This window comes from Takifugu rubripes, chromosome 8, assembly GCF_901000725.2.
Source record: "Takifugu rubripes chromosome 8, fTakRub1.2, whole genome shotgun sequence".
NCBI classification, from domain to species: domain Eukaryota; kingdom Metazoa; phylum Chordata; class Actinopteri; order Tetraodontiformes; family Tetraodontidae; genus Takifugu; species Takifugu rubripes.
In genome coordinates this window covers 9128339-9149676 of record NC_042292.1, presented here as the reverse complement: position 1 = coordinate 9149676, position 21338 = coordinate 9128339, and the positions used below count along the sequence as shown (strand labels likewise).

The 21338-nt window shown below is 48.2% G+C and overlaps 1 protein-coding gene and 1 long non-coding RNA gene across 2 annotated transcripts in view; one reads left to right on the top strand and one right to left on the bottom strand.

Moving 5' to 3' along the window:
- Positions 1-2491: 2491 nt before the first annotated feature.
- LOC115250624 (uncharacterized) lies at positions 2492-6881 on the bottom strand. The gene is made up of 3 exons (XR_003889191.1): positions 6752-6881; positions 3340-4784; positions 2492-3111 (listed from the first exon to the last, which is right to left on the bottom strand). It is a non-coding gene; the product is annotated as an uncharacterized lncRNA (long non-coding RNA).
- The window catches only part of acvr2ab (activin A receptor type 2Ab), a 27719-nt gene continuing 13184 nt past the window's right edge, over positions 6804-21338 (top strand). Inside the window, exons 1-3 of the mRNA XM_011606400.2 lie at positions 6804-7679; positions 19320-19530; positions 20105-20238. Coding sequence (XP_011604702.1) covers positions 7625-7679; positions 19320-19530; positions 20105-20238 — 400 coding nt within the window. The 5' untranslated portion in view covers positions 6804-7624. The remainder of the gene's footprint in view (positions 7680-19319; positions 19531-20104; positions 20239-21338) is intronic.

The window sequence follows — 21338 nt, the reverse complement described above, 5'->3', positions numbered from 1 at the left end:
AAACCATTTCACGTGTCGCTTCTTGCTTCATCATTATTTCATACGCGCCATAAAAGCTGCTTAATCAAGAGCTGATCTTAACGTTCCTGTCAGAGGAATAAAACCCAGTCCACGTTTCCTGGAAATTAATGGCAGATTATTGATTGACTTGTTCATCTAATGGGATGAGCATTCACGACGTGGTTACAGAGGAAGGGTCTGGGTTGTTTCTCCGTTTGGGACATTTGCAAGTGTGTGTGTGTGTGTGTGTGTGTGTGTGTGTGTGTGTGTGTGTGTGTGTGTGTGTGTGTGTGTGTCACCTGCCCAGATGTGTTCTTGCTTCCTGCCCAGTATTGGCTAAACTAAACCACTCAGCACAAAACCTTAAATTGGATTAAATGACATTCTTGCTGCGTTTTTTGGGGGGGGGTTTGTTGCAATCATATGTCTGAATTTACGTCCCTGAATCTGTTTGGATCTTCATCACGTCAGTCATGTCCTTGCTGAGACAAGTGTCCGATCTCAGCTGACCTCTGAGGTGAGTTGTGCTCAACACCCACCAGGAGCCCCAGAGCACCGGGGAAATGTGTGGCGTTAGAGCGAGAGGTGCTTGGTGTGTTGGCAGACCTTCTTACAGCTGTTGAATGTTGTCTTAGTGTTTAGAAAAAGGCCACACACACACACACACACACACACACACACACACACACACACACGCATGTATTTATCCAGTTCTAGGGAGCACATACAGTTCCTTTTCACCTGGTCCCACGATGCTAGGTGTAGTTAGCATGTTTTGCCATTGTGCCGTGTTGCGTCTCTTCTCTTCGACAGCGGATCAAATTGAGCGAAACTGTGACTCGTCATCACTGTCGCACTGACAGCGTGCAGGAATAACATGAAGTCACGCCGGTTAGTGACCTCTGACCTCTGGCAGATTTTAGCATAAAGAGCTAAAGTCAGGAGTGAACGGTGGGTCACGCTAGGGTCCACCAGTGAGAAACAGGCTTTGGGGTAAACACGCTGAGCCCTCAGATCAGGTCCAGCAGGGTTCTGACTGAGGCAGCGACTCGTAGGCCACTTTTAGAAAAGTCTTCTGGGGCCCAGGACGCAAATACGCCTCTGATCTCATACGCTCTGAGCATGTGTTAGCTTGTCGACATGAATAAAACGAGCGAATAGTTCGGCAGCACATCCACGTTGGAGAAACCCATTCAGAACTTTGATATTTGCCAAGTTTAAATGAGTTCGGGCGTGCGTGCATCCAGGAATGTCGGTGTCATACAGAATCTCAAATACACGCTCCACAGACTTTATGTCTCCGCGAGTAAACTTGAGCGAGGCTTAACGGAACATTCCACCGGGACTTTTTAAAGATGTGGTGCTACGAGTTGCTGCCTTGTTCCCTTTCCTCCGCAGCCCAACGCAGGAAGCTGAACCTCACCGTCCCAGACAGCGTGCTCTACCTTCAATGGTTCCTATTCTATATCTGACATGAAATCCAGCTTCCCATCACAGCCCTGTTTTGAAACCGCTGCCCCGTGGACACGTGATGCCTCCCCAAACGCTGGCAACAGTCTATAAAAGTTGCGCGGTGTCGAGTTGCTGCTCAGATCTCGTCGTGCGGTTGCATAAGAGTCACGTCATGCTCGGAGCAGCGCGGTGTTATTTTCAAACTAGCCTGGTCATGCTGAGGCGCAGTTCTGGACCACTCGCGTACCCAGTTCGGAGCTGTCAACGCCATTTCACGCCTGGACTCCCTCCATCCTGGGAGCCTCTTTCAGGAGGGGTCATTCAGTTCATCTGCGTCTGACTGATCCTGATCCACGGGCACGATTAGCCGCCATATTTCAGGAGGGGGAACCGGCGTCGGAGCGTTTTCCCAACTTCCGTCCCTTCAAATGCATCATGTCAGACATTTCTGAAGGAATTTAAAGCGACGTTACAAACTTCACATTTGGGGACAGGTGGGATTTTCCTCACATTTTCCCACATCTCGCGGGGGTTCAGCATGTGACGATTCAGAATGACTTTGATCGACCTGAGCTTTGATCTGACCTGCTGGATCAAAGCAGCGGCACACGATGAGTCCTCAAAGGGGGACTTCTTCCTCTGTCCTCAGCGCTGTTTTTGCATGTGAAGACAAAAATGTGGGCTGCAGCTCGGTCCTGGTGGCTTGGTCCGGCATCAATCGCCACCCAAGTGCAGCTCCAGAACCAGAACCGGGCAGAATTAATGGGGATTCGATGAACTAAAGAAGACAGAGATCTTGGTGATCTAAGCGGCGCTGACCTGAGCATCAGCAGCCACATCAAAGCCAGAACAGAATCTGAATTCTAGCATCAGAAACCAGGAGATGGGATCAGAGGCCTGATGTCTGGACAAGAGCGATCCACACCTTCAGCTCCAGCAGGGCGGGTTCTTGTCACGCTCTCCTGCCGGAGCTCCAACGACGAGCACTATGGGGTGGAGGCCTTTGGGAAAAGGATGCTATTCTGCTTTCGCTCATTTTATCAATTAATGCTTATTCTTAGTTTCAATTCTTTTCCTGTTAGATGCCTTTTAACGCTTTTCTTTGAGTAAAAAAGCATTTTCACCGGCCTTTGTGTTTGAAATGCGCTATAAATCAAGTTGCCTTGAGGCCCGAGCCTCCATAGCATAATGTGCATCTGCAGCGTGCGTCATCATCTGGTCTGGTTCAGTCCGGGAACAAAGCTCTGCAGCTCTGGGTGTATTGTGTGTTTGACCTTTACGTGAGGGAGGAAGCCTGAGCACTCGTTTAACGCCGCCCACGTGCTTCGCAGGCCTTCTTCTCCACGCTGAGGCTGAACCTGCTCACCTTTCATCTGCTCCAGCATCACATTCAGCTCTGAGACCTCCTCAGAACCTGGCCCCCCCCCCCCGCGTCTTGGATTATAGACAGGACACGGATCCGTTCATAGGGACAGATCCATACATACACCCATCCTGGCAAAACGCTTTATTCTCAGCTCCCTTTGCTCCGGCGGCGCACCGTCACCGGCGGCTGCTCGCCGCCCCGGTTCATGCGAGGACGGGGAGGCAGCTGGGCGCCAGCTGAGAGCGGTAATTAGGCTGGTATCCACCGGGCTTCGGTTACAGGTGCAGATCTGCCTGCAGGGATGAACAAAGCTGTCAATGCGCAAGATCATTCATGCTGAAACAACAGGGGGTGGGTAGGTGGGTGAGTGGGGGGGGCGGCTCCTGCTGCACAGGGCCACCGCCAAGATGAGATAAATGGCTGTGAGCAGCGGCGGCGAGCTGAAGGCAGGTGTATAAATCATTTTCCTGGGTACTTTAGGAGCTCTCAGCTGCATAAAGGCGACCTGCGGCGCCGCTCACCTGCCTGCCGATGCTCTTGTCTTTATAGAAAAAATGTTGGTTTTTTTATTTCCAAAAAGCACTTTCATCACTGGCCGCGTCACATGATGGGAAGAGTTCCCGGCTGGCTTCATTCCAACAGAATTCTTTATCTCCCTGCATCTGACTCTGCTGCTGATCAGAGATCAGCCATGACGTCAGTCACCGCTCATCCAGGTGAAGTGGTCACCAATCATCCTGATTCTGTCGGCCCGATTCAGACACGGATAGCTCCGCCCACATGGTTCAGGGAGGGTAAACGTCTTCCTCGTGGGTTTTATTTATTCATTCAAAAATATCAGACATGTTCCTGTATTCAGACTCAGAAGTGGTGTTGACAAAAAGGGAGGATCCCTGCTTCATATCCGGTGGAGCTTCGTGCTCAATAATCCAACAACCTGGATTCTTCCTCGCTAAAGTCCAAGAGAAGCACCTGCCCTCATTGTCTGACACCAGCGTCAGCGCTGCTTCATTGGCTGCCTGTTGAAACACGATGTTCCCTGAGCTTTTATGGGATGTTTTACTGCTTTCACAGATGCAGCCCAGCACCAGCACGCTGTCAGGGTGCCAGGTTTCTCTTCTGTCATTACCGTTCCATCAAGGAAATTCTTAGCTGCTGCTTTGTTTTCGTTACTGCAGCTTTGGTGTTATTTATGTTTCATCTGTTTCAACACTTCAACTTGACAAGATTCATTATTTTTGGGATCTAGCAAATTTTAAATAACAATTGAATGTACATTTACACAATTGTGGGAATTATAGATGCAAAATAACACAGTTTATAGGTTATAGCCCCCCCATGCTTCCGTTGTGGTGGTTTGGCCCAATGCTGACTCCGCCCCCATTCCAAAGTTTGGCTGGCACCTGAGTGTCAGACAGGTAAAAGCCTTCTGCTCCAAAAATGGCCTCAAGGCTTCATGAATGCTCAAAGTTTTGGCTCTTTTCTGACTTTTTACACTTTTTACACAGATAAAACACACAATTCTAAGCATTCTGTATTTGATAGTCACGAATGTTCTTGAGTTTGTTCCACATTTGGCTGGGCTAACACAGGCATAATCAGATGCTTGTCATGGAAGGTGTTAGCTCGCAGAGGCTAATGTGAGGTTGAGGCTATCGTCGTTGGTGGAGGGAGATTTTAGTGGCAGACGTGAAAATGTTACTGGTCAACCTTCGATAACAGCGACAGGTGTTAGCTAGTAGCTAATATTAAGAAGCCAATTCAATCATTAGCAAGAGGCTAATTTTACACGGCACTGTTAGTTGGAGACTTTACAAAGGAGTAACAGATTTTAGCAATTCGAGGCAGATGTGAGCTCGTAGTTCCAGGACTAGCCGACTCGTAGCGGCAGATGTCTCTGAAGACAACTAGCTGTTCCACCTGTTAGCCATGAGTCAGCAGTCGACGATGGAGCCAATCAGCTGACCTTTACAAAGAGAAACGAAGCAGTTTACTTTATTTTTGTTGTTGATGTTCTGTGTCCTTGGCAATTGTACCTATTTCAACACAAAAGGAGTCTTCCATCAAACAGCAACATTTTCAGATGGACTCATATCCTTAGTTGCTGAGCGCTGCACTTTGCAAGCAACCTGCTTTTTGTTAAAAGCACTTTGTCGATAAATTTGACTTCCCTCGACACTCAATACTGAGTCCATTAAGCTGTGGGGCCGCGGGGCAGCTCTGTGTGCAAGGGCCACCAGTTCCAGTAAGGTATATCTACTGAGCTCTCATTAGCAAGCATCATCATACGTAATTCTGGCACGTGTAATGCCATTAGCAGGGATTTGGCATGTGATAGTTGAGTAATGGGATTAGGCAGCAAAGCTCCTGGACCAGGACCTTAGGTCTTCCCCACACAAAGAAAGACGGATGCAAACCCAACCAGTCTTTTCCAGTGGAGAGGGATGCAAATCACTTTCCAGGCTGGTTGGATTTGGAAAACCTCTGATGTGATAAAAGTGTGTTGAAACTTCATCGACCCTGTTCAAACAGGCTGCCTACAAGTTTGAAACAGTCAAACATCTATTCTAGGTTATGAAAAAAAGAAAAAACCCTGTGCTTGAAAAAGAATAAAGTACAGAGTCTGATCTGAAAAACAAGTGATTCATATGTTAAATGAGAAGAGGATAATTAAAGTGATCAGAAAACCAAGGGGACACGAGACACACACTCAAGTCTAAAGTACTCACTATCAATTAAAAATTTCTGATTCGTTCCATGTTAAATGTTAAGATTTGGCTACTTCTGGCCAGAAAACAGACTGGAAACCACCACAGTTGTTAAAACTGTGTTCTTCTGCTTTAACTCTGAGTTTAAAAACATAGTTTTGGGAGCAGGAATGACTTATTTATTCAGCATTGATCAATATTTGCCATCATTCTGCAGGTGATCTGCAGTGAAATGACAGAATATAGAGAGCTGGTGACTCAGCTCGCAGCCTGGTAGAGAAATCCAACGAGACCTTTGACCTCCTAATCGCCCAGCAGCGCTTATGGTTGGAGATCTGCTCCAGGCTATTAGAGAGATTAGTGTCACACAGGTTTGGAGGGTGGAGGGGTGTGCTCCCTGGTATTCTCAGCATTTATTACTGAGGCCCCTGCACATGTTGTAATCTGATCCATGAGCGGTTCTATGGCCCACATACATCCACCAGAGTGACAGCGCCAGTTTGGAAGACATCGATGGATTCATCTTATATTTATTTAGGGTTGATTCTCCTACATGAAACATGAATTGTGCAGAGAAATGACCACAATGCCTTTTAACTCGACGTGAATTTGACGGCGGCATAAAGAAGCGTTTCGAGGTCATTTTTCTGGTCGTGAGCCTGAACAGGGGACCGTCCGTCTTTACCTCTGGCGGCACACGCTGGTGAATAAAACAAGCAACCCATCCGAATTAAAAACAATCGCCTGCTCGTAAAATGACCCTGTCAATTTAGCGGGATTTAACCAGAGTAATGCCGAAAATGGGCTCTGCATTACAAACACTGCAGCTAGAGGAAATTCAATTCAATTACAATTTGGAAAGAAAAGGCAAACGTCCGCACGTCTATGTTGAGCAGGATAAGACATTCAATGTCTTGCATAACAGCATTATAATAATTCATAAAAAAAATCACATGACTACGCAAACTTAATTTCAATAGTAATGTTTACCAAAAACCCACACTGGCCTATATTGACATTTAAAAAAAAAAAAAGTAATTTAAAATGTAAACTTTTAATTGTAATTGTAAACCGACAGGTTTCCCTCAACTGTCTCAGAAAGTCAGCAGCTCTTTGTTTCGTTGGCAGAAAGAGTCGATAAAAGCGACAAAGATTAATGAACCGCATTCATTAGTGGCCTTGCGTAAACAAACTCGCCGGAGTGAATTATTTTGAAACTTCTAACCGGAAGTGGCGCATCTAGGCCCGTCCGTCTTGACGCGGGACGGTGACGCCATCTTGAAATTGTCCCGACCAGAGGAGGCGAGGAGACGGACTTGAACGGAGCAGTTCCCGTTAAACTCGGAATCTGCGTCAACTACGCGGATTAGCTGCGTTTTGCGGTTTTATTCCTCCCGCGTTGGCGTGTTCCCGTGCACTCATTCGAATCCTTTCGACGGACGAAGGCTGCTTGGCCCACTTTGGAGCGGACTAGCACGGCTTCGCTTCGGCTGTTCCCACCGGTCGTGTACGAGCCTCTCGGCCGAAACTGACGCTTCCACGCGGGGCGCAACAACCACCGTCAGCGGCCCGGGCCTTTGCTGCGTCGCCGCGGGGATCGGGAAGCGCTGGAGCCGCCGACGTTTTGAAGCGATGCGACGGAGAGGTTCGGTCGCGGTTTGATCGGGCTCCCCGGCGGATGGATGTCCTCCCCGCCGACTGTGGCTCGGCTCTTTGCTAACAGGTCAGACGGCATCAGCCTGTGTTCGGGAACAATGTTGCAGAGCTGGCGCCGACATGACAGCCCGGGCTTGAAACCCTTCCACCGTGTGTTGGTAAACCTGGAATAAGCCCCCGCTGGTCGTCAACAGCCCCCCTCCTCCCGCCTGTATTTTTGGACTCGCACGGCTGGCGTCACATGGGATATTTTGGATTTAGGGATTATAATTTATTATTATATCTTATCACGAAAATGCCGTTTCTGCAGACAGCGTGCACCGAGGAGCCGCGAGACTTTTAATCGGTCTTTTGTTTTATTTTTATTTTTATTTTTTTTGCAGTTTTCTTCAAAGTATTTTTGAATTGTTTTCTGACCGAGGTCATCTCATTCGGATGGAAAATGGGAGCTGCTACCAAACTGGCCTTCGCCGTTTTCCTCATATCCTGCTGTTCAGGTGGGTGTGGAGGTGGGAATTACTCTCAGCTATGGAAGTATTTGGTGCAAAAGTTGCCCCTCTTTCATTCCCCAGTTGTCAGCAGGGGCCTGCACCCACTCTGGTGCACCAGCGGCCCCTGAGGGCCCCTCCGGTACCCAGACCAATGCAGATTGGGACCTACAGCCCAATTTTATTCATGTGTAGTGTCCTCATAGTTCATGTAGAACGTATTTTAGTGCACACAACAGCATCTGGTGTGTGATGTCAGGAACCACGCAAAGAGAAATGTCTGATCTGAATAAAATGCCAAAAAGTGTTTAAAGAGTTGCCAAAGGGATTCAGCAAAAAGGGCTGATAGACCTGCTGTGGTGAGTGTTTATGTGCTTGTGTTTCAATGCTGAATGATGACCGGTGTGACTGGAAGACCGTCTCAGGTGTGATGGGAAGACCGTCTCAGGTGTGATGGGAAGACCGTCTCAGGCGTGATGGGAAGACCGTCTCGGGCGTGATGGGAAGACCGTCACAGGTGTGATGGGAAGACCGTCTCGGGCGTGATGGGAAGACGGTCTCGGGCGTGATGGGAAGACGGTCTCGGGCGTGATGGGAAGACGGTCTCGGGCGTGATGGGAAGACCGCCTCGGGCGTGATGGGAAGACGGTCTCGGGCGTGATTTGTCTCTCTGACTCTGCTCCCGCAGCTGTTGAAGCTGTCCTGGGCCACCCGAAGCCAATAATGTCAGAATCACTGTTTGTTTTTGGTAACCCTGGATGGAAACGAGCGCTCCAGGGGACAAACCCGTCCATCCTCTCAGATGAGGTGCAAGTGTTGACGTGTGTTGCATTCCTTCACTTAGCAACGACTGAAGCAAACTGCCTGTGACGGTAACGTGAAAAGGGTTTTAATTCTGTAGACTAGGACCAGCGCCATGACCAGAGGTGGGAGCAGGATTTATTCTATGGCGGATGCCCTCTGGACCGGCGGCTCTGTCGGACCTCATCTGTGCCGTTGGTGACGATTCTCTGAACAGTCGCTGGACAGCGCCGCTACCTCAACAGTAGGACCGTACGGAAAGATCATTTTAGCACCAGTTCCTGTGACGGTGGAAACGTGGCTACCTGCTGCCACACTTCCTGGAGGGAAGCTCCGCCCCCCTTTGTGGATGCCCCCCGAACTTCCTTTGCCGTACTTAAAGGTGAAACGGTGTGATGGGCCAAAGGCAAAACGTGTGTTTTTCTGTTTCTGTTGTCAAAAGAACGTTCATATTATGAAATGAAGCCTCGGCCGTTGCAGTGGCCTGAACGTGGACCGGGGGGGGAAGGTGGGGGTCCGTGTCCGTGCGGGGAAATGAAGCAGGTTCCGGACTGGTGTGGAAGTTGAGCGGAGGAGACGGCGGTCAGTCGTTTCTTGGGTGTTGTGAAGGTGACGGCCGTGAATGAGCCGAGTGGCAGGTCCAGTTTGAGCTGTGTTGGCTTTAAAAGCGCGTCCTGGGAAAATACTGATCCAAATGATGGACTAACGAGTCATTTCCATCGGCGGGTTCAGCGGCTCCCAGGACTCGGTTCCACTTCATGGAGCTGGAATGTCCTTGTTGTTTCAAATGTGACGCTGGTGTTTCAGCAGGTTTAACCGGTGCGGACTGACAAACATTTCCATGTCAACGGCTCTGCTGTTATCGATTTTAATTTTCAAACAGAATCACAGTATTGGGTTAGCCGCCATCTCGGAATAGTTCAGCCGCTCCCGCCATGCTTCTGCGTCGGATCTGGGCTGAACAGGATCGCTGCCGCCGCAGGAGGCGCGCCGTTTGAATGGATCTGAATAAATAGGACCTTCAGATTTGTGTCACCGGTGAATGACCTTTGACCCAGCGATGTCCCACATTCCCAGAAATGCTTGAAGCGCTGCTGTGGAGGTCGTTCACCGGGTTCAGCCGCCGGCCCGTGTGGGCCGCGTCCGCCTGCTGGCTGGGTTCTGTGTTTCTGATCACGGTGGCGGGTTCACGCAGGCATCGATCCCGGTGCGCTCCGGTGTCGGGTTCCATCCGCCTGACAGTGATGGAGCCGGCCTGCCGTTTCTCTAACGATTCCCTGGAATCGGTGCAGTTTGAAACCTGAACCAAGCCATCAGATGCGGGTCTCTGCGTTCTCATACCCCGGGGAGAACCGACCAGAACGCCGTTACCGGTCACCCTTCAAACTCGCGGCCTATTTTTGAGAAGCTCTTGTTCATAAGTAACCCGTTCTTCCCGCCACCCTCGGCGTCCTGCTCCAGTCTTCCAAGTGTTTCCTGGAGTGGCTGCTTACCTGCTCCGGCCCATTTTCATGCTGCCTGTTTCTAATTTGTTGCCGTGAATTATGTATGAGGATCCAGACGCTGAGCAGGGTTTGTTACAGCCTCTGTTCCCCACCGGGTCGAGCTGGTCACACGGCGTCCTCACAGGGCCGTGATTCAAAGCACCGCCAGACACTCACCTGGAAACAGGCCTGGCTGCAGATGACCCCCCCCGCCGGGTATATCCAGACCGTCTCCACCCCCCCGGAGGCAGTTTTGTTGCGATGGGACACAGTGAAATCAGTGTTAATCTGTAATAATGTTGTAATAACTTTGCGCGGCACTGATAAGAAGGTGAACTTTAATCACCACCAACAGCACAAACAGGCAGTCAGCAGCAGGAAGAGTGTCCCGTCGGAGCGAGAACCATTGTGGGGGGGGGGGACAGCTGTGTAACCTGAGAGGCCAGGGCGAAAAGGGGGAACGATGCAGACTTCCAGGAGCGCAGCCGATGCTCATTATCAGGAATACGACAAAAGGCAACGAGCACGATCGGTTTAGCAGGCAGCTGCTCCACGGGCAGACGGCAAATTCCACACTTGCTCAGTGGTGAAAAGGTGCCGCAGCGGCTTGGTTTCCCTCCCCGATCCAGCCTCATCCCGGCCCTAAAACACAACCCTTCAAATTCTTCATACTTGCCCTGTTCCTTCAGGTTTACACAAAACATGACGAGAAGAAATCTGGAACCACTCCACACAAACAAGAGGAAACGGTAGCTTATTCTGAGAGAGTGAGCAGCTCACCTGACCTTTGAGAACAGCTTCACATTTTATCCTTGTTCACATGTTGGCAGAGAAAAGAGAGAATTTGGTTTTGGACAGCAGAAAAGGTGACACTGCTGGAAAAGGCCCTGAAAACACTGAATTAATCATTTCTGAGTCGTTCTCGGCCAAGAAAGAGAGACTAAGGTCCAGGTGAGCGCATTTATCCATTTCTGATATCAGCAATTTGTTAAACAAATTATTTTTTAACTATCAGGTATAGCAGAGAGGAGACCTTGGGAGTTAATTCTGGATTTTGATGACGGTTGAAAAGGATTTTTCTCCGTTACTCAAGTGACTGATGCGACCCCCCCCTGTTATGTGAGCGAATGTGCTGCAGCTGCGGGGTCGTTGGTAGGAGAGGCCCGGTGATGGCGTCCTGCAGCAGGATGCTACCTGCCCGGCACGTGGCGAGTCAGCCGGAGCGTCGGCTGTCGAACGGGAGCTCCGTGAATCACTCCTGGAAGCGTCGCCGGTCCAAATGAAAACGAATGAGGTTGCAGAGTGCTGTGATTCCGGAGGAGATGGAATGTTGCCTCCATGACAGGAGAGCTCAGACCAATTAAAGGGTGGCTACCTGAGACGGTGGTCCGGTTAATGCATCCTGCAGATGTTCCTGATGTGCTGGGAGAGCTTCAGTCTAGACAGGCTGGCAACTCGCAAACAGAAGCCGACTTTGATCTTTAATTAAAAACCGTGAGCTCTACATTCATCACAGCTCTCAGACTCTCCTCAGCACCACCTCCTCCTCCTCCTCCTCTTTATGTTGTCCTGAAGGGCGTTCTGAAGGATAAGAGACCCACCAGATTTTATTTAATTCATTAACCTGCCTAAAAGTTATCTCCCATTGTCGTTGCTGTTAGAAATTGCTCTTGCCTAAATTAGCCTTCCAGTATCTGCTCGGCATCAGCTGCAACGTGAGCTCGGCTCCCAACGCTGTTGGCGCTGCGTGTTGTGTGAGCGGGGGGGAACCTTGTGACCCGCGCAGCATAAATATAAAAAGGAGGCAGGAGCCGGCGAGGTCATCCCGATGCTTGCGTGGAGGGAGGAGGGGATTTATGGGCGCCCAGCATTTTATTGCTCTCATGAACAAATGCGGGAGAGCGCGCGCTGCGGATGTAACGGAGAGGAAGATGTCGTGTCTCGTAGGAGCCGTGTGACACGGCGATGCAGCGAGCTCGTCGCTAACCTTGACGAGGCTTCGGCGTCTTTGTCTCTCTGCTCGGGAGGACGTGGCGGCCGCTGTCGCTGTACGTCTACATTCGCCTTTGATGGACACGTTAAGAGAAGAGCAGGCGGTTAAATCCAGTTTTGAAACCCTGATCTCTGGTTTGCTCCTGGACTCACTGGAAGCAAATTTAGCTGACTCTGTTGTCCATAGTTTCTCTAAATGTATAGAAAAACAGCGTATTATGGAAACTGTTGCTGAGCTGAGCGAGCCCCCCCCCAGTTCACCTGCTGGTTTCTCTCTGTTATGTTGAAATGAAGTCAAGCACGGAACACTTCTGAGGGCTTTTCTGAGGGCTTCTCGTCTTTGTAATCAGTCCAAGTGGCTCTTCCTCTCAGAGTTCAGCATAAATCCAAGCAGCTGAAGCACAGGAAGCAGATCCTTCGAGGACTTTGGAAATTGCTGCTCGGGACAGGAATGTGCGGCATGTGGTGGCTGGCTGCAGCCTGTGTAGTGGAGACCCAACCAGTTCGGCAGCAACCGGTCCCCATCAACGCTAATTGAGGCGGAGAGCAGTGGTATTTGTTGCTAAGGGCATTCCGCTGGGGATTAAAGGGATTGAATTCAGTTGCTGAGTGCTGTGGTTTTTAATGCCTCTCCACCCAGCTCCACCACCATGTTGCCCCCCCCCCCTCCCACCTGCCCATGGAAGGGAGCTGCCTTTTTGACCGGATCAACCCCGCCAGTCGCTCCCAACTGGATGAAGATGCCGTTCAGGTTGTGTAAACTGTCCAACACAGAACCGCCCCCCCCCCCCAACTCTAAAATGCTGTGCTATACTCAGGTAGTAATCCTGCCGCAGGCTGCTACCTGACCTCGCTGACTGATGGCTGTGATAGTCAAACAGCTATAAATGATGAAAAATCTTTATCCACACCAGCCAGGAGCTGCCCTGAAGCCAGGCGCTTTTCTGACCACCCACGTTCTCCATTTACAGAGGATCGGTGGCGGCGGTGCAGAAACGCTGGTCGAATGTAGAAGTAGAGCCATTAGCAACGTTTATTTTAGTGTAATAAAGTTAGCGTTCTGTCGCTTCCTGCTCGATGACGTCATCACTGCCGCTGCGAGTTTACTTTATTGGCAGGAAGAGACATAGGAAATGCATTCACATTTTAATTTCTTCAGATATTTGGAGTGGTTTGTTCAGAAATCACATGTTTTACGCCGCCGAGGTTTCGCCGAGTGGTGCCTGCTCATCGTTCAACCGGGGGGGGGGGGGGGGGGGGGGGGGGGTCTGAAATGATGGGAACCCCAAACCAGGAAATGGGCTGCTGTTTGTCTTTCAATTTTACTCCCAAAATCCACGCTGGGACCGACACTGACCCACTCTCCCGTTCGCCTACGGAGAGGCTGACACACAACACAAGACACATCCGACCATTTTTTCCCATTTTAGAGGAAGCTAGGCTTCTTCCACACCTTTTAAACAACCCCTCTCTTCCACAATGTTGGCATTAGGAGACATTGTTAATCTAATGCGTGCAGAAATAATGACACCCACCACCTCCAAATGAAGTAGAAGAACAGGGAATATTATGTTCCTCCAGGTCGACCACACTGTTAGAAGCCACTTTTGCCTCTCGCCTGAAAGTCCTCTTCACTTCTCACTGGTTTGGTGTAAGTTTCCATACTCGTATCTGAAGGTTACAGGCACAACAATCGCTCAATTATCAGACATTACGTCACCAACATACAAATAAATGAACTTGTATTCAGTCGGAAAAATCAACAAAATGGAGTTTTCAGCGCGGAGGAAGCATTCATTCCTGAGTGTGAATAGCAGAGAAAGGTCACATTCGAGGCAGCACCTAAATGTCCTCTTCAGTTCTCAGGGACTCTGTAAAGTTTCTAAACGGTGTGACACCAATTTCAGTCGTTCTTTCTTTGCTTTTGTGACCTTTGTCTGGAACTAAAGCATTGCTTTTCTGTCTGATGAGCACCAAGGTTGTGTTGCAGTTCTCCTTGTGTTTCTCTCCATAGAGCGAAACAACAGATGTGGTGATATCTGTCCATATTAGCTAAAAATAAACGTTACTTGGAGAGCACCTTTCATACAAGGCTTGCAGCTCCAAGCACTTCACAATAAAGGAGAACTTTTTGTCTGATTGTGGGCTGCCTCTTCCACGTCTCCACTGTGCGCTGCTCCAGACAGCCGACCTTCGCTGTTCGCGGCTGAGCTTTTGTGTGTTGCTTTCCACGTGGGTCGCAGCGATTACCGGAGACGTTATCAGCCACAGGGAAATGTTGCAGAAAACAAAGACGATGTCAGCAACTTGGTGACTGATTGGGGGGGAAAATACAGCTACAGCAGACGTCTAGTCTTGTGCCGGTATCATGTTGACACAGTTTTCCAGTCGGGGGAAATGAGAAACTAGATTAAAATCTGGATAATTCACTCATATTTGCAGCACTAATCAGGCCGTGCACGTTCTGAGTGAGCGTTTGAAAGATACGTGCATAGGAAATCTTATCGGCATTTGCAGTTGGGGTGTTGCAGCTAAAACACCAGGGCACCGTGCACATCACGACGTCGGTGCCAGAGCAGCGAGGCAGAAGGACGGAGGTGGGAGAGGTTTTAAGGAGTGGAACATGAGTCTGGATTTAAATTGTGGCATCCATCTTTCACGGAAGGTCAAGGCTAAAGTGTTTAAAGGGAGAAGAAAAAAGCACTTGTCATTCTGTGTATGTTGTGTCGTGACTCCAGCTGTGGGGAGAACTCACGATTGGCAGCGTAGAGGTTTAAAGATGTTGGGCCGAGCCTACGAAGGCACCATTTCTGTGTCTGTCTGCCAGGGATATTAAGTGTCGGATTTGGCTATCGCGAGTAATTAATTATCACCGATAATTATATACTATTAAATAATTGGATCCTACTGCATCAGATTACCTTGAGGCACCACCCTTCTGAGAAAGGAAAACACATCCAATTTGTTTAATCATTCTCATAATAAATACTAAGGAGTCAATTCAGCTCTCTAATAATCAACATAATAATTAGAACCAAAATTACCTCATGAACAACAAGTTTACCGGTGACGGAATTTGGAGTTTTGGATCGCGTAGAGGTTGGCAGAACTCACATTTGTGCAACATTCTAAAGAGCAATATGTTTAAAAGACTTCCACATAAAGGTGGCAGGTTAGAGGAAAGAGTTTACCATACAAGACGCCCTGAGTCTACATTTGACTAACAGCAACTTAATGGGGCAGAGCCAACTCAAGCATAACCTGACAACAAACCAACCAAACCAAACTCACAACTCACTTTGACACAAACACAACATCAAGTCAAAGTTCTATGCTGAGCTTAGCACAGGCTGACTAGGCCCAGCTGGTGTTACCACTCCTGGAGGGAGGTGTGTGTTAGCTGGTGACACTGGTGTGTGTTAGCTGGTGACACTGGTGTCTGTTAGCTGGTGACACTGGTGTGTGTTAGCTGGTGACACTGGTGTGTGTTAGCTGGTGACACTGGTGTGTATTAGCTGGTGACACTGGTGTGTGTTAGCTGGTGACACTGGTGTGTATTAGCTGGTGACACTATAGGGGAGGAACCTTTAATAGTGCTGTCCTGGTGATACATGTTGGAAGAAAACCGGTTGCTCCTTTGAAGTAGCGTGTTAGCAGCTCAGTGCTTACTAGCTAGATGACTCCTGTTGATGGGAAGGTTAGCCTGCAAACCTTGTGTGGACACACACCACGATTAACCAGTGGCAACTGATGGATCAGATGTTCACAACTAGAGGTTTGTGGGACATTTGGGGTTCGGGTGCTTTCCTTTGTCGCCAAGACAACGAAGGCCGCGTGGTCACCTTGGTTATGCACAGTGAGCCTCCTTTGCCCACCCACAGGTCCAGGTCCCAACATTGAGTCCATGTCTTTCTTCAGTACTGCCATTGTCAGGATTATGAAATGTGCGCTGATAAAGTTCTGTTCATATCTTTCAGTGCCTCTGAAGGGGATAATGTTGAAACATCAGGAGTTCTGTTATCTAGCAGGAGACACAAACACATTTATAAGAAATGCACCGGGATAACTGCTAGCAATAAGAGGGAGCTAACATGAGGGTCACATGATCCAGACTATGTTAGCTCTCCCTTTTGGGTCTATTTACTTCCAGTTTATTACCAGTGTTGGCTCACGTTCCAGTTTGCTCCAGGATCTTCATTCCTTGGCTCACTGTTGTCATTTTCTGCCTGTTTTGTTCACCGTCACAAATCTGCACCTGTTGTTGAGTGAAATATGGGCTCTGTCGTAAATGTGATTCAGTGGCACAAATCCTCATCGGCGTCGCCTGGACTGGTCTGCAGCTGCTTATGCTGCTGAAAAACATATTCATGCTTTTTCTGAACATAACTTCCATTATTGGAAGCCAGGCCCTTGTTTCCTGGACTGGCTGGAGCTGACGGGATGGATTTTTAGTTGACTCTCTCGCCTGCAAAGGGCTCTACAGTGCCAGCATTTTACTAAAAATAGATATGCGTGATCTGGAAAAATTATTTACTTGCACACAGCGAGTACAAATTACAACCACACGATGATGTGAAACACTATAGGGCTTTTAGGTTGAAACAACAGATACAAGAAGAATGATTCGTTTTTATTTTGGGTGAAAAAGAGAAGAGGAGAAAGAGCAATTCAGCGAGGGGGATTTACATTTGCAAGGTCAACAAGCTAAGCTAAGCAACGCCATGAACGCTAACGTGGGCGTGGTGGCAACTGATGATTGGGTTGTGCCATAGAATTAGGGGTGCCAACTGTTACTTAAAACACAGAACTGTCCCAGATTGGGACGATAAAAGAAGATAATATTTATTCTAACGGTGAAGTTCTGATGGTTCTGCTGCTGCCGACTCCACCTGTCTGGAATGAGCTCCTCATTGACCAATGAGACAAAGTTGTGTTGCCGCGTCGCTGTTGCTAAAAAATGCAGATGGAAAGTTCTGTCAGTGTTGCTAAGATACGCCTGGGACGCCACCGCACTTGTGACACTCGCGCGGCAGCAAAAACGAAAAAAGTCGATCGCAGAGAGGGAAGAGAAACGGAGATGGTGGGAAAAGGTGAGGTCACAGCCTGGGTCGGGAGGCAAACCCAGAGGAACCAGAGGCTTCAGAGGGGTCCTGGGGTCTTTCAGATTGTCGTCCACCAGGTATCTCCATGGGGCCATAGAGCTCGTATTAGGAATCATCTTGATTTGAATAAACTCGGCCCTGGTTGACAGATGAGCGAGCAGTGACAGTAAGGTGAAAGCATAGTTCTGCCTAATCACAGTTCCCTGCTCCCCACTCATGAACTGGGATGGACTGTAGGCTGCTGTAAAAGTTAGAGTTGATCCTATTCAAGGTTTCCTCTAACAGTAATTTAGAGCTTTGATAAAATAATGCCTATTTTAAAACATTATGTGATATAACGTCCCCCGATGCTCCCTGTCCATTCATTTGATTCCAGAAGTTAGCAACCCTACGTTGGTGGCAACCCCCTGGAGCTGTTCGGAGAGTACTCTCTTGGGATTTAATCATTTGTGAAGGGGTTCCCCACACCTGTTAAATAACCACTGTTTTTCTCGTTATAAAAATCCGTGTTATACTTAATCCGCAATGAAAGCAAACCGAAACCTTTCTGAGAGTTTAGAACAACATCGTTAGAACATATAAATTCATTAGTAGTGTTCTGCTAATACTGTATCCATTTCCAACATCAAAATAGACCAAATGACAGCCTTTAAAAAATAAGACAACTTAAATTCTGATTTAAACACCAACAAAGTATTTGTATCAGTAATAAATTGTAAATATACATGTAATGCCACGTGTTCTTTAATAGTCTTTTCCCTGAACAAACTTCAGTGTGCTGAATTTCCTTGTGTGCTCCTGCTTGTCTTCATTTGGACGTGCACATTCCCTTCTGCATGGTTGTGTCATCTCACAGAGCTCCTGACTAATCAAACGCAGTGCTGAACAAAAGCAGAAAAGGTCACATTAATGTGGGTGGAGAAGATCGTATTAAACCTTCCCAGAATAATGAAGCAACCTTCGTGGGGAACCTTCTGCTTTATCACTGCGGACGCTCTAACCTACCCTGGTAACTGGTGTGGAGGTCCCGTGACCCTGGTCAGATATAAAACCAGTCATGACCCATTAGACCACCTTGAACTGAATTACTCCAATAATAATGGGAGTGATAATAATCCCTGCAAATCCTCAAGAACTTACTGTTGATTTGGTCCAAAAGTTCCAGTTGTGAGTCTGATGAACTCTGTGTCAGCACCCATCACAGCCGTGCCAGCTGGCTTTGGCCCGATAGGATAACAGTCATTACCGGTAAGTGTTTGGAAGCACAGAAGGAAAGTGAATTCCTTCACATTCCATATCTCGCCTGGGATCGACCCAGAGCAGCCCGAATGGAGCCGAACTACGATCCCCAGATGGCTCGGTTGGGAGTTGACTCACGACAGCAATCCGCACGTGCACTGCATTTCGCTTAGATTTGACTGGCCTGAAAGCAGAAACTTTGCAAACAACAACAGTATCTTTACGTTAACGACCCGAGCCCTGACCCACGTGGACACTGCCCAGATGCTCGTGTGTTTAGAAGAACTCCATGTTTTAAAGTTCATGGACGGGCGCAAAAACCCAAAATAGGGATTCGTTTGATTCACTTCTGAAGGTCCACCCATAGCTGGGCGGTGATCTGCCCTCTTTAATGTTGTTGTTGTTGTTGTTGGACATAATGTCCAGTTATCCGATTTTTCCATGACAACTTTATTGAATGGCACTTATTGTAAAGGTCGGGGGAGTTGTGTCATTACACCTCAGTGTACACGTGTTTTCAGCTGTAAGAACAACGGGAATGCGTTTTTGACCTGCAGGGGTGTGTGTGTGTGTGTGTGGGGGGGGGTTACATAAAGCCGACATGTTAGGAGCTGCTGCTGCAGTTCAGTGTGACATTACACACCTTTTTGATGGGCAGCAGCTCGAGGCATTGACAATTTTAGTTTCAGTGAGACACAAGTTTATCCACACACTAGGACGTCATTGTTTACTGTGTGTGTGCCTGAACCAGTCAGGAAGTGGCTGCTCAGGCTTGTCAGCAGTCGGCAGCAGATGGACTGCTGACAAGTGATGAGAGGTGCAGAGAGCTGCTGCCTGCTTCGATCAGACACTGCTTCATTTGACAGAACGTTCAACTCCGTTGCTGGTTTGTTTCTTCCTGCAGGGTTTACTGCTGCTCAGCACGGGAGAGAAACACCGAATCTTGTTCCCAAAGCGAACGAGCTATTGATTCAATCCTGTTTTTACGTTAAAGACCCGAGCCCTCACCCAAATGTGTTCGCCCTGTCCAGGTGCCATTCTGGGGCGCTCCGAGACACAAGAGTGCGCCTACTACAACTCCAGCTGGGAGAAGGATCGCACCAACCGCAGTGGGATTGAACCCTGCCCCTCTGGAGAGAAAGACAAGCGGCGGCATTGCTTCTCCACTTGGAAGAACATCTCGGGCACCGTGTTGATTGTCAAGCAGGGTTGCTGGCTAGACGATGTCAACTGCTATGACAGGTACATGTGGATGAATGAAATGAAAGAAAAGAAAACCTCTGAAGGAGCTGAATGTGCTCAGATGTACCAAAAGTTTGGGGCAAATTCAAATTTCAGAGCTGCCCATTTTCTCCAGACGCTTATCTCATCATGATTTCATGGGAGGTTTGTTCAATTATTTCAACATTTGGGTGGTTTTGTGTTTGTTTTGGTCAATTTAACTTTGATCCCTGAATGATAAAGTCACTCTGGCTCCCGGAGCCCCGCTCAGTTTGGGTACCCCCGCTCAGACGGCGCCACCTCGCTTCCTCAGAGAGGGCAGAGCAAGTGCGGGGCGGCTGCCACTTCCTTTTGCTGTTATCTGATGTGTGTGTTTGCTAAATGTGTGTTTGGAGTTTTACGATTATTCTTCCTCTTTACTTGTTTGTGTGTCTTCACTCCAATCTTTAACCCGTTCTCAGAAATCACGTCTGAATTCGGAGATCCGCTTCAGAGTGATGATTTTAGGCTTAGAAATGTGTAATTATGGGCTAAATTGACTACATTGATATTCCAGATATTTGTGTTGATGATAAAGCCGCCGTGTCCTCCGCAGTAACGAGTGCGTTGAGAGGAAGGAGAGTCCTGACGTCTTCTTTTGCTGCTGTGAGGGCAACATGTGCAACGAGAAGTTCCTGTATGCCCCTGAGGTGCTGCCTCACAGTGACCCACACCACTCTACTGCCTACAGTATGTATCATTCAACGCATGCACACATGGGAAAGACGCCAGCGTTTGCTTTGTGGCCCCACCTCAGCTACTTCTACTCTGCCCTTTGGTTTCCAGCTCACCTGCGAGAATACTTTGCTTATCCATTAATTGACTAATTAGTTCACTTCCGATCAGCGCGCAGGGCTTGCCGAGCTCATAACACTGACACTCTGAAGGGCCTGGAGTCTTTCCAGGTGTGACGTGCTTCACAAATATTTGAGGATTTTAGTAAGGATAATAACCAGAGATGAAAAGACAAGCTCAGGTTGGTGCATGTTGAGAATGCTAAAAATCCCACATAAACATATCCAACAGTGTGAGTGAGCATGTTGGTGTCATAGGAAATATGTGTGGTCTGTACATTGAATGGATATTATTATTATATTTGCCATTATACATTTAATTACTCCTGATATTTTGATCAAAACTTACATTAATAATCATCATTTCAGGCATACTTAACAACTGCTCATTTTTTAGGCATATTTTTAATAGAAGAATTACCTACATTTCTGTGCTGCCTTTAATTTACATTAAAAGAAAAATACCTTGAAAGATTGTTCAAACCAGACTTCAGGAGCTTTATAAATCAAAGAAATAAAGGTGAAATGTGACAGTTGGGAAACTTCTCCATCAACCAACTTGTGTGTATTTTTCAGTGTGCCTTGGCTAAAGTCTCATTGTGGTGAATAATTGATGCTCATCCTTAGAAAACTGTGTAACGAGTGCCATTCTGAACACTTCCCTTCAGAGGCAGGATCCTGATGAAATTGTGGACAGAAATATGATGTTATTCATTTTGATGTTACAGAATGTTTGACCTTCAGTTTGCTGACTGCTAATGTTGCGTTAGCGTAGCTAAAACAGGCGGGGCCCCTCCTCTGGGCCCTGGAGAACAGCAGCGACGGCGGTGGTCAGAGCGTCAACGCCGTGTGCTGCTGACCCACCCTGTGATGAGGGACGCTCTGGGCCAGCAGGTGGCTCCTCCAGGGTCACTCACAGTTCGGGGTGCTGTTATTTTTGGCAGGCGGATTACATTATGTCACGGGATGGATTTGCTAATCCTGCTGTGTGTGTGC